Below are 13,697 nucleotides of genomic sequence, written 5' to 3'. Positions count from 1 at the left end.
GCACCTTCTCAGCATTTCTTAAAGGAGTTCAAGTACTCAGTGTTTCTTAAAGGAGTTCAAGTACTACCACTACTAATCCTAATATTAATTACATACCAATTTCTTTAATGCTTTAATCAAAATTTTCAATAACGTCTGTGTTTTTATTTGGCTAGTTTGGAAAGGGCTCTGAGGGAGCCAACTATGTCAGGAAAAAGGTTCTGCTCTGAAGACAGTGTGTCCCATGGCATTGTGTGTATTCTTTTCTAACAATAATGTTTTCTTGTGCAGAGTCCGACTTCATGATAAAATGAAAAAGGGGAAGTCTGTTAAAAATAAAAAGGCTCGTGTGTGTGTGTGTGTGTGTGTGTGTAAAATGTGTCAACATTATTCTCTCTCTCTCTCTCTCTCTCTCTCTCTCTCTCTCTCTCTCTCACTGTATTGCATACACTTAATTAAGCCTCTAGGACAAAGATCTCACCTCTTATTCAAGTGAAGCAGAATTTTGAACTTTGGAGCTAAATGATAATGGGGATCAGTGTACGCATTCTATAACTCAACAATATTTGGGGTACTTTAAAACAATCGCCCTGATTTCGAGGCAGACATTTCGCCCCTGCTTCCTCTCACTGGGACAGGAAGAAGTCAGTGTAAGCCATTTGTAGTCTGGGAGTGCACATTTCTTAACTGGATAATTTCCTTGACCCGGTGTCACTTGGCCTGAATTCGACTCAGTTGAGAATGCCCAACTGGCGTCTTGGCCCAGCGCCTAGGACTGGTGGCTATACCTTCCCAAACGCACACTCTCGCCGTCCTTGTGCAACCGAACGTCTGTCCCCAAGTCTGAGAATGTACCTCCAGGCATGTCAATCCCGGCAGCGCCTCTCTAGAAGGCGGTCTCTGCGGAGCAACCCTGACTCTCGGAGGAGTCTCATCTAATCCCAGATGCTGGTGGGAGTGAGCTTGATCTGCTAGGCTTCCCAGCTGCTTAGTTCCAGACAAGTCCAGAGCCTACAAAAATATAAATAAATAAATAAATAAATACTCGTCCCCATGAGTCACCCCAAGAAGGTTGCTTTCCCCAACCTTCCCCGTGTGGGAAAAGGGAGTAACCCTCCCCGAGATTTGTCCAAAGTGGTGAGAGGAGGGTTAATATTTGCTTTGTTGTTGAGCGCGAGAGAGGCAAGTGTGCCTTGAGAGAGAGAGAGAGAAAGAGTTATTTTGCAGCGGAAAATAAGCAGGGGAGAGGAATAGGGAGAGGCCGGTGCGCCAGCTCCCCTCGGAGCCTCAGGGAGCGGCACACGCCGTAATTCCCTTTCCAGAGCCTTACAGATTTCCACAAACAATGACATCACTCCGGCGCCGCCGACCAGATTACAGCTGGGGGGATTTTCCTGGGAGCTAGGCGGGCCCGGGTGGAGAGATGGAGGAGCTCTCCAGGGTTCTGAAAGGGGCGGGGGCGCGGGCTCGCCGCTCAGCGCCCCCCGCCGGCGGAGGCGGACCGGCCGGTCTGGGGGCGGGCAGGAGTGGGCCCGGGGCGGTCCAGGGCGGGGCCCGTCGCATCTCCGGCCCTCATTGGCTGCTGGCGAGCGCACGTCAGCCAGGCTGGTGCTCTCCTCTGTCCCCAGTGGAATTGGAGCCGAGGAGGAGCTGAAAATGCAGATTTAGCCTCAAGCACAGACATACACTCGCTCTTTCTCTCAGATACACACAGCTCCCCACATTCGCACCTCTGCCAGCGAGCCTGACTACACGGCTTCCCCGCCAGCCAGATGCTGGAGGAGAATACACATTGATTTGCTGCTTTCTGAGCCCCCTAATCAGTCTCTTTCTCTACACAAAGATTTTTTTTTAAACAAACAAAAAAAAACTATATATATACATTTTTCATTTGCACCTTTCCTCCGAGTCCTCCGCTCCACCAGCCTGCGCGCCTCCTAGCATCACTTTTCACTCCCAAGAAAGATGAAAGGTGGCTGTGTCTCCCAGTGGAAGGCGGCCGCCGGGCTCCTCTTCTGTGTCATGGTTTTTGCATCTGCCGAGAGACCGGTCTTCACGAATCATTTTCTTGTGGAGTTGCATAAAGGAGGAGAGGAAGAAGCTCGCCAAGTTGCAGCAGAACACGGCTTTGGAGTCCGAAAGGTAAAATCTCCCTTGCATTTCGCATGTTGTTTCAAAACGGGGGCAGCCCTGCGCAATCTCATTGCAGATTTGCAAGTTTTCTTTCTCATGCGATGCAGATATTCTGCCATGGGCTCTTTAACACGACATTGCCTCCGGTGATCTTTCACGGGTTATGTAATTAAAATGTCCTTCAAATTATACTAGTAAGGTCATAAAAATAATTTATTGCTCTTTGACTTGGTGGCGAAAACAAGATAACACCTTTCTGACAATGCCTTGCGCCCGGGCTGCTGTCCGAGGTACCAAGTTCTCAAGGCTGGGTGGGGATGGGGGAATGAAGTGCTGAACATCTGGGCTTGACGTTGGCAGTCTTTGCCAGGGATGTATCCCCCGCCCCCATCCCCTGGAGAAAGAGTAGTTTCCAAGGGACAAGGCTAAAAGCTTGGATATTGCAATTCACCTCCGTGCTTTTCGGACCCCGCGCTAGGAGGACTTCCCTCCCGGTGACTTCGGCCCCTGTTCCTTAACAGCTCTCTGGCTCCAGGAGACTTGGAGATATGAACTGGGGTTTCTTTCCAAAATCCGGGTGGAACTTCTCGCCCTCGCCCCTGCCCACGAGCGCCCGCCCCCGAAGCGTACTCCTAGTTAGCTCTGATTCTCAACTCACAGCTGTAGAAGCTGGAAAGGTAGATTTTAGAGGAGTTCCCTATGGAGAAGCTGGGGTGTCTCTCCTGGTGTGTGGGCGGCCACCGTGGCTTTCTCACGAGGGCGCGGGGATCCCCATTCCAAGAAGTTGCCAGAGTTCAACTGTTCGGGCAGCTGCCTAAGGCTCCCAACCTAAGACGCCTTGGGACTCCTTTTGTGACTCCAGGGTATCTATCTGGGACGCAGCGGAAAGGAGAGTGCTGGGTGGGGGCCGTGGCTTACCTGCTTGTCCTTCTTACGAAATATCTTGTCAGAAATCGCAAGTGTCCTTAGGAGACCTGGCGAGAGGTGGGGTAGAGTGAGAGGATGCACGGAGAAACCGGGCAAGGGGAGCGTGGAGGACGTAAGAATGAGATTTGGCAACCAGAAGGCTGGGTGGAGGTCTGGGTGGAGGCTGGGTGGAGGTGTGGGATTCGGGGCCCTATCTTCTCCCTCCCGATCCCAGGAGAGGGGCGGGAAACGAGCGGTGGGTGCTTTCTTTTGTTGTTTTTGCCTCTCAAGGGCAGTGCGAACTAGGTTTCCTATCAGTCCCTCTGTCCGGACTTCCCATGCCTCCCGTCTTCCTCCCAGACGCGGCTCCCTCATGAGCAGCTGGCTCTCCCTCCCCGGTAGGGTGTTGGCAGCAGCGATTTCGACCCTCGGTGGGTTTCCCCGCCAGTCATACTAGTCTGGGAGGAGAAGCCCGCCGGGTCTACCAGTGGCGCGCGGGCGGGTCTTTGCAGAAGGGAACTTGTTGCTCCCGGGAAGCGTGGGTGGAGCAGGGAGAGAGGATGCGAGCTGAGGGAGCAGCCCGCTGTCGTTCTGGCCCAGGGTCTGGGGCTGTTTCAAGAGTTTATGTTTATTTCAACACAGGAAACAAGCAGACCCCCCATCCTTCCCAACCCACCTCCCTAACTTGTTAGGAGACAAGATTCAGGACCCAGGAGCCACAGATACAACAGTGATTGTCACCGTGATTATTATTACCTGACAACAATGGGGCACCCTTGTGTGCTAGAGTCCTTACACATATTCTTATTTAATATTCTCAACAACTCCAAGGAAGCTGCTATTATTATTAAGCTCATGGTACTTGATAAGGACATTGGCTCAGATCAGGGCCCAAGGTAAAAACCAACCAGATCTGGATTTAAACCCGGATCTTTCAGAAATAAACTCATGCTCTTTACCTCTTAGTACATGCCAAACAGGCTAAGTGCTCTGCAGGATGTGTTGAGCTTTGAGGTGGGCTGAAAAGGGATATGGCATCGGGCTTTTTAGTTTCTGACTGTCAAGGGGCTGCAGCTGATTCGGGAATACCTGCTACTCTTTCCGTACCATGCACCTTTTCATAGTGTAGGCAGATTATTGCTACCTCCTCCTTACTTCCCCTTTAGACAATGCCCTTTAGGATCGTAGCAACTTAAGCAAATCCGGGTGTAACTAAGACAGATAATGACTTGACTTATTAATTCTCCAAGGGGTCACTTTTGCTTTGTCTTGTTTTGTTTTGTAGAGGTAAACGGCTTAATGAGGGGATTTGTAGTTTTGACGGTGGAGTTTGAGAAAGGGGGTGTAGGGACAATCTCATCCTAAATATATCTGGAGAATCTTGATATGCTTACTGTGAACTCTCAGGGAACTCATACTTTGGGGTAAAATCAGATACCTAAGTCTCTCTCACCCCTACTCTTTATTTGAGAGGAGCCCGCTGGCTTTGAGTCGGCCACAAACATGCAATTTCTATCTGGGAAAAATGAACTTTTACCTTGCCACCTCTCCTCCCCTCTCTATAACCCCCTCTCAAAAACAGTATCTCTTAACCAAATGATTTTTGTTCTGATACATAGTTAAAAAAAAATCAGCCTATGGCAGAATGCTTCTGTCTGACAAATCTTTGCATGGTGCCACACCTGTGTAGAAGGAGCCCTCTTTTCTTTCCTTGGATTCATGTCCCACCCTTCTTCCTTCACGACTGAGCTCCAAACCTTCCCTGATGCTATGGACCACAATGTGCTTTCTCTTCTCCAAATTCCCACGGGATGAAAAAGCAAAGCCTACATGACATAAGCTAGTACATCCCAACACTCTTCCTCCAGTCATTTTATATATGTAAGTAAATGTGGGTGTAAGTATTGTCTTTCCACTTAAAAGGTAAATATTCAAGGACCATATCCTCCATACTTACCTCTAGTCCTCACCATGGCCAGCCTAGTACTGGGTTTGCCAGCCTGTAAGGAAACTTCCTTAGTTTTATCTGTTCCTCCAGGTTTCTCACACACTGTCCTGTCTTGTTCTCATCACATACTGCACTTTTGTCACTCTTTTTTTTTTTTTCATTTTAAACCTACAATACCTCCTTCTCCTTCCTCTCTCTAATACTTAGTGTATCTTCCAATTCCCTACCGCCCCATCCTCTCCAATGCTCAGGGTCAGACACCAAGGATCCTCGGTGATTACTTATTTATCCCAAAGAAGGGTCAGCTATGCAGACTAGGGGAACCTGCTATTTTACTAAGTTATCCCATCTAAACTCACAAGCCTGTGAGGTAGAAATTGTTGCCATCAGACCTAATTCTCAGATGAAAACGTAAAGCCCCAACCAGTTAAACTTATATCTGGAGAGTGAAAAAAAAACTCAGATTTAAAACCAAATTTGCTTTGTGGAAAATAACTTTGTTTTCCTACCAAACTGCCTCTGGGAAACCTTCCTGGACAGCCAAGAACTCTGCTCTCTGGGCACCATTTTAGAGTTCTGATGTTTTCCCTTTCCTTTCTTTCTTAATTTTTTCTATATCCAACACCTATTTGGTATTAACGTATAAACCTATGTCATTAACAAATGTGTATGAGTATGTATTTCAGGTAGATCATAAATCTTTTAAGAGTAGAAACAATACACTGTGTCTTTTCTTAAAGCCCTATGTTTAGCACAGTGGTCTATATATGAGATATTAAATGAATACCTGGTGATTTTTTTTACCAAACTCTTGCAAGGCCATGACCAAACAAATGTATTTCCTCCCCAAAATGGAACAAAAATACCTCTAACTTTACTGTCAGAAAGGTGTGTTGAGACTAAAGTTTTCTATTTTATCGTGACCTGGCTAAAAGACATCTGTTCATCAAAAAAGATGTATAGACATATGTATATGTCTAGGAGAGTAAGTGAGTTTACAATAACATCAGAGGTGTTTTTCCGAGTGCCTTAAAATTCTTTTTTTTTTAATTTTTAATGTTTATTTATTATTGAGAGACAGAGAGAGACAGAGCACGAGAGGGGGAGGGGCAGAGAGAGAGGAGACACAGAATGTGAAGCAGGCTCCAGGCTCTGAGCTGTCAACCCAGAGCCTGACGCAAGGCTCGAACTCACAAACTATGAGATCATGACCTGAGCCGAAGTCGGATGCTTAACCGACTGAGCCACCCAAGCACCCCTTAAAATTCTTAATATACTACTAATTTTAAATCTCTTGGAAAAAGAACAAAAAAAATATTTATTAAAACAGTATATTGAAGGTTAGCCAAAAATCAAGTAAGAATTAAGGTAAAAATCCAAACAATTGACAATGAAGTGTTTTTGTTTTGCTACAGTAGGTTTTGGTTTTTGTTCAGGTAGGACTGAGGCTAGGATAATTACACAAGTAAAATCATGTGACCACTTTTTTTTTTTTTAACGTTTATTTATTTTTGAGACAGAGAGAGCATGAATGGGGGAGGGTCAGAGAGAGGGAGACACAGAATCTGAAACAGGCTCCAGGCTCTGAACTGTCAGCACAGAGCCCGACGCGGGGCTCAAACTCACGGACTGCGAGATCGTGACCTGAGCCGAAGTCGGCCGCTTAACCGACTGAGCCACCCAGGCGCCACATGTGACCACTTTTATATGTGTGCTCACTGCATTTGAAAAACTCTAGCAATAATTGTGCTGGTATACAATGAAAGAATAAACTTCTTTTCATTTTAACTGACTTTTTAATTTTAACTTTAATTGAATTGAATTCTTTAATTGAATTTAATGTTAAAGTCAAATTTCTTTTAATTTTATTGAAGTATAACTTAGGAAAGAACACAGTTCATAAACTCACAAACTGAGCACACTTATGTAATGAGCATCCAAATCAAGAAATAAAGTATTATCCATACCCCATAAGTTCCCCCTCTTGCTCATTTAGGTAGTTTTTAGTTTTAGGCTATTATGATTATTGTTTCTGTAGAATTTGTAATGTATGTATTCCCAGCATATATGTCTCTCTGTTGGGAATATCCCTAGGATTAGAATTGTTGAGTAAAAGGGTATATATACATTCAACTTTAGGAGACTGTATCAGTTTTCTATTGTGTAACAAATACTACAGGCTTTGTGTCCTAAAACCACACAAATTCATTATTTCATAGTTTTCATGGATAAGGAATCTGGCACATTTTAGCTGGGTCTTCTGCTCATGGGCTTACAGGTAGAAATTAAGATATTGGCCAGCTATGTCCTCATCTACAGGCACAGCTAAGGGGAAGTCCACTTCCAAGCATATTCAGGTGTTTAGGATTCAGCTCCTTGTAGTTGTAGACCTGGAGTCTTCAATTTTTGCAAGTTCCACTCTCAGCTCCTGGAGCTACGCTCATGACCTTGCTGCCTGACCCTTTCCATAAACCTTCTCACACTTTCACCCTTCTTTCAGGAAAGGCTCAGTCCCTGTTTAGGTGAGCCTGATTAGGTCAGGCCCACCCAGGAGAATTGTCTTAATTCAGGTAAACTGATTTGGGACCTTAACTACATTGATAAAATCCCTCCCCTCTGCCACAAAAGGTAATCTAATAAGATAAATGACATCCATCATCTTCACAATCCTGTTCCCACACTCACGGGGAGGGGATGATACAGGGCACGTACACGAGGGAGAGGAAATCTTGGGGGTCATCTCAGGATTCCGCCTGCCACAGACAAACTGACCACCAGCAATGTGTGAGGTTTCTGATTACTCCACATTCTCAGCAACATTTGATTTCTTATGCCTTTTCCTTTTAGTTATTTTGGTGGGTACATAATGATATTTCATTGTGATTTTAATTTGCATTTCCCTGATGATCACCTCAAGCGGAATACCTCTTCAAATACTTATTAGTGGTTTGGAAATCCTTTTTTACACATCATTTGTTCAAGTCTTTTGCCCTGAAAAGTTTTGTTTTGTTTTCTTTTCTTTTCTTTTTCTTTGTTTCTTCTTTCTTTCTTTTCTTCCTTTTTCTTTCTTTCTTTTTTCTTTTTTTTTTTCTTTTGGATTGTCTGTCTTAATTTTCCGTTTGTAGGAGCTCTTTAGCTATTATGGATAGGAAGAATCTTTTGTCATATATTTATTTATTTTTTTTTTCAACATTTTTTTTTTATTTTTATTTTTGGGACAGAGAGAGACAGAGCATGAACGGGGGAGGGGCAGAGAGAGAGGGAGACACAGAATCGGAAACAGGCTCCAGGCTCTGAGCCATCAGCCCAGAGCCTGACGCGGGGCTCGAACTCACGGACCGCGAGATCGTGACCTGGCTGAAGTCGGACGCTTAACCGACTGCGCCACCCAGGCGCCCCTGTCATATATTTATTTTCGCCCTTTTAGTGGTATTAACAATATTGAATCCAGATTCTATAATTTCACTCTCATTTCATCGTGGATCAATTGTGAGTCAGAAGAAGTAGTCTTCCACCCTCTGCCCTGTTCTCCTCTAGATCAAGATTAACATGGTTCAGAAGGGGAAACAAAACAAGAGATAGATTTGATCCTAAGTGTTTCCAAGAGGATTCCTATCTAAGAATCCCTTAAGGGACAGTTTTTCTGACCCTACACGATCTATTACCATGGTAACCAAAGGTAAATAGCCCAGAACTCAACTTCCCCAACATGAAAGCTATGAATTCCTTTTGGACTCTAACTTAATACAGTATGCTTTAGGTCAAGTCCAAGCTAATCCCTTAAGCCTTATCTGACTGACTTAGACTGAAATATTCTCTATCTCTTTGGGACTTCCCCTGCATTTAATCTGTTCCTTTTCTTGGCACCAGTCACCTTTGTCCCAGTACTCACTATATCCAATGCCTCTCTTGTGACTAAAGGAGGCCAGGAACAGCAATGTTCAAAGGTATAGATAATGGGATTTAGAATTAGAAAGTACCGGAAACTTGTCTAGATTATGAAATCTCTAAGAGGCTCATGTTTATTTGAAAATATGGTGGTTGTGAAAAATAATAAAATATGGTGGTTGTGAAAAAATAATAAAATATGGTGGTTGTGAAAAATAAATAGTACAGTGTGTATAAGGTTTTGAACACAGTGGCAAGTGCATAGAATAAAAAACCTATTATTGGTAGGAGTAATAATAATAAGGTGATGACCTGGTTACATTTTTTTGCTCACGAAAACAATTATAAGTTGTACTTTCTTGGGAGTGACAACTGATTGAATGAGGAGTAAACAACCCAATGGGAACCCATCCAGGAGTTGGCCATGATCCTTGAGAGTGCCTGGCTGAAATAATCCAGAATTAAATTCACTATACCCCATGGTAATTATCTTAACCAATCATGCTGACTTTCTTTCTTAGGAAATTTGATTCACTAGTTGCTATAGAGAGGAAAATGGGGTCTAGTTGTCATGAAAGAGACTATCCAGGCCATGGGAGATGCAGACATTTCATCTGAGTTCCTATAACTTCCCAGCTCCATTTCCCAGCAAAAGATGGGACAGAAGGTAAAGGCTAATTACCAGGCGAATTTTGTCTTCTCCTTGGGCCACAGCAGTACCACATTTCCCAGCCTGCCTTGCAGATAGGTACCACCATATGAGGATGCTAGCCAATGGGATGTAAGCAGGAGTGATGTGCACTTCTTCCTTCCTTGAAGCGTAAAAACTGACCGTAGGTTGATTCTCCACCTCTTCTCTTCTGAGGTTTGATGTGATTAAGAACAGTAACTTTGGAAGCCAAATGCTTCCAAAGATGCATTTGGTAGAGTGCAAGATGGAAGGACCCCAGGTCCCTGATTCTTGACTTAGAAGAGCTTTATGAGTCAGAAAGTTAATTGCTATTACATTAAGGCACTGGGATTTGAGAGTTTATCTTTAGAACCACCAACATTACCCAAGCCAATATCCTGTCAATAAATATCCTTCTTTCTTAGGTTGCAAGAGTATTCTCTGAACCTTACAACCAAACCAAACCAAATTACAAGAATAATAATTTTTAAAAGACTTATGAAAGCTCCTACATCTCCACCTCATAATGTCAACCAACTTTACAGGTCTTTGTGATTTTTCTTCTCCAGGAAGAATACACAACCCATTAAATACTCTTGTCCCACTGGCGACCAATATGCTTTACTCATAATAGGTACTCATTATGTTCTTCTTCACTGATAAGTACACCTGGATCACAAGGTGACTATTCGGCCATTAACTCAGAGAAGAGGCACTTGAAGTACTAGTTTTCAAGAAACTACCCCTGTAGCATCCATTTATTTGTAGGCAGCAATGTAGCTAGGAAATAGAAGTAGGTAACAGGCAGCATGTCAATGACTGGCAGACTCCTGCGTTTCCCTAAATTCCCAACTTATAAATGATCAGTGATAGAATAGATCAAAAAAAAAATTCTTTTTCTCAAATGAATGAATATCTAAAATTCAATGTCTCTTTCAAAAGGTCTTATTAGCTGTAGATCACAATGTTACAGCACATCAGGGAGTGATGCTATAGTTAAGTTTGCAATAATTATATATTTGGCAGTAACTGCTCAAAGAAGTCAGGCTTTAAAAATAAAACATAAAACCTGAAGTTCATACTTTTTTCCACCCACTAGAGCAGTGGCTTCATTTTACATTTGAGCTCAGATTCATCATTTCAAAAAGAAACACTGAACTGAATTTGTGGGTTATTATTTGAGAGTCAAATAATCACAGGACATTCGAAAGCAAGAGTTTTAGTTTCACCTTCTTTACTAATATACTAATATACTTCTAAAGTATATTAGTGTGTGTGTGTGTGTGTATAATAGCTGAATAGCTGAAGTCCATTAAGTGACTAAACTCCACTAATGGTTAGGGAATCAAGAAATTGCATTTGAATTAACAGTTCTACCCTAAATGTAATGGTTCCATATTAATGAATGGCTTCTATTATTCTATGTTAGGTATATATAAAAAGCAATAAATTCCCTAGACAAATCATTTTTTTGTCCCTAAAACAATTTGACCATAACTTTTTGGAGAAGGTTGTGATGTGCTGAGCTCCTCTGATGAGAATAACTGAATATAACAAACTCTTAGGTTGAAAGTGAAACATGGACACAAACCCTTAATTTTCTGACACAAATGAAGTAGCCTCAACAATATCACAAGATGTTGGTAGCTTCTCCATTAGGAAGTCGACAAGAAGATGAGAACTGTAGAATCCTAGGGTTGCTCTTTATTTATAACTTTATTTATTTTTATAATTATTATTTTAATTCTGTATCAAATTAATTAATATATGCATTTTTAAATTTTTATTTAAATCCAAGTTAGTTAACATACAGTGTAATAATGATCTTAGGATTAGAATTTAGTGATTCATCACTTACATATAAGACCCAGTGATCATCCCAACAAGTGCCCTCTTTAATGCCCATCACCCATTTACCCCATCCCCCCCCCCCAACATCCCTCCAGCCACCCTCAATTTGTCTTCTGTATTTAAGAGTCTCTTATGGTTTGTTTCCCACTCTGCTTTTATCTTATTTTTCCTTTTTTCTTTCTTTTCCTGTTTTGTTTCTTACATTCCACACATGAGTGAAATCATCTATTTGTCTTTCTCTGACTGACTTATTTCGTTTTGCATAATACACTCTAGTTCCATTCATGTTGCAAATGGCAAGATTTCATTCTTTTTGATTGCCAAATACTATTCCATTCTATATATATCACATCTTCTTTATCCATTTGTCAGCCGATGACATTTGGGCTCTTTCCATACTTTGTCTATTGTCACTAGTGCTGCTATAAACATTGGGGTGCATGTGCCTCTTCGAATCAGCATTTTTGTATCCTTTGGATAAATTCCTAGTAGTACAATTGCTGAGTTGTAGGATAGCTCTATTTTTAATTTTTTGAGGAACCTCCATACTGCTTTCCAGGGTGGCTGCACCAGTTTGCATTCCCATCAATCGTGCGAAAGGGTGCCCCTTTCTCCGTATCCTTGCTAACATCTGTTGTTTCCTGAGTTGTTCATCTAAGCCATTCTGACAGGTGTGAGGTGGTATCTCATTGTGGTTTTGATTTGTATTTCCTTGTTGATGAGTGATGTTGATCATCTTTTCATGTGTCTGTTAGCCATCTGGCTGTCTTCTTTGTAAAAATGTCTATGCCTTCTGCCCTTTTCTTTGCTGGATTACTTTTTTTTTTGCAGGGGGGGTGTTGAGTTTGATAAGTTCTTTCCAGATTTTGGTTACCAACAATTTATCTGATATGTCATTTGCAAATATCTTCTCCCATTCCATTGGTTGCCTTTCAATTTTACTGATTGTTTCCTTCCCTGTGCCTTTTCATCTTGATGAGGTTCCAATAGTTCATTTTTGCTTGACTCTCATGAACATCCAATTCTTCTCCTAAATTTTCCTAAATAGATTCACTTAATGCTTACATTGTGTCAAGGTAGAAAGAGTTCAAAGGAAGATGAGAAACATGTTAGAATGACTTATTTGGAGACATCAAGAACAGGAAGATAATAACTTAGGCTTAAAACATGGGCCACGTAACGGCATTAGAAAAATATTTTTTGACCTGGGATACTTGGCTTTCACTGTTCCAGTGTTTTAATGTAAGCTGAGAGTAATGACATCATAAGTCTTGCTTTCTGTGTAAATGCGACGCCTGATAAAACTAAGCCTACAGTGAGTAGTTGTTGAATGAATGATCTAATTTATGTTGGCGTCAGATTTCTTAGATAATTGAGCATCTTTCCTCTTGAGATTTAAGCAAACAAGCAAACAAAATTGTGAATTCTTCTACTGGGGGGATGGCGAATCTCTCAGTGTAAACACGGTGTTCTTACTTGTTGCAGTCCTCATGAATGCAATGAATACAAATAACCAAGTTGTTGACATAAATTAAGACTCCCTGATCATGTAAAAAATACAATAACTTAATTATTTTTGTCAAAATTACACATTCTCATTACTATTTTTTAATATAAAGTAGTACAAAAAAAGCACTGAAAGAAAGGTGGTGTTTTTTTTTATTACCCCAAACTTCATTACTCAGAAATAACCATTAATAGCATTAGGTAAATTTTATTGCAGATATTTCTGTAAGAATATATATATACAGAGAGAAAAAAGGTAGTTAGATAAATTGTTTTACGGAACTGGGATTATATTGTACACACTACTTTTTTAAAAAATATTTATTTATTTATTTATTTTTAAATTTTTTTAATGTTTATTTTTATTTTTGACAGAGACAGAGACAGAGCATGAGCGGGGGAGGGTCAGAGAGAGAGGGAGACACAGAATCTGAAGCAGGCTCTAGGCTCTGAGCTGTCAGCACAGACCCTGACGCGGGGCTCGAACTCACAGACTGCGAGATCATGACCTGAGCCAAAGTTGGACGCTCCACCAACTGAGCCACCCAGGCGCCCCAATATTTATTTATTTTTGAAAGAAAGAGACAGAGAGAGAGCATGAGCAGAGGAGGGGCAGAGAGAGAAAATCCCAAGCAGGCTCCCTGATGTCAACACTCAGCCCAACATGGGGCTCAGTCTCACAATCTGGGAGATTATGACCTGAGTGGAAATCAAGAGTCGGAACCTTAACTGACTGAGCCTCCCATGTGCCCCTGTACACACTACTTTAAGTTCTAAATTATTCATTTGATTATTATAGAATTTAACAAAAGGAAA

The 13,697-nt window shown here is 42.0% G+C and overlaps 1 protein-coding gene across 1 annotated transcript in view; it reads left to right on the top strand.

The window, feature by feature from the left end:
• The first annotated feature begins 1,590 nt into the window (after window positions 1–1,590).
• PCSK2 (proprotein convertase subtilisin/kexin type 2) overlaps window positions 1,591–13,697 on the top strand; it is a 275,251-nt gene continuing 263,144 nt past the window's right edge. The window contains exon 1 of the mRNA XM_058684826.1: window positions 1,591–2,121. Coding sequence (XP_058540809.1) covers window positions 1,945–2,121 — 177 coding nt within the window. The 5' untranslated portion in view covers window positions 1,591–1,944. The remainder of the gene's footprint in view (window positions 2,122–13,697) is intronic.

This window comes from Neofelis nebulosa, chromosome 9, assembly GCF_028018385.1.
Source record: "Neofelis nebulosa isolate mNeoNeb1 chromosome 9, mNeoNeb1.pri, whole genome shotgun sequence".
NCBI classification, from domain to species: domain Eukaryota; kingdom Metazoa; phylum Chordata; class Mammalia; order Carnivora; family Felidae; genus Neofelis; species Neofelis nebulosa.
The sequence above is the reverse complement of the archived record's forward strand: the minus strand, read 5'-3'. Positions and strand labels throughout refer to the sequence as shown.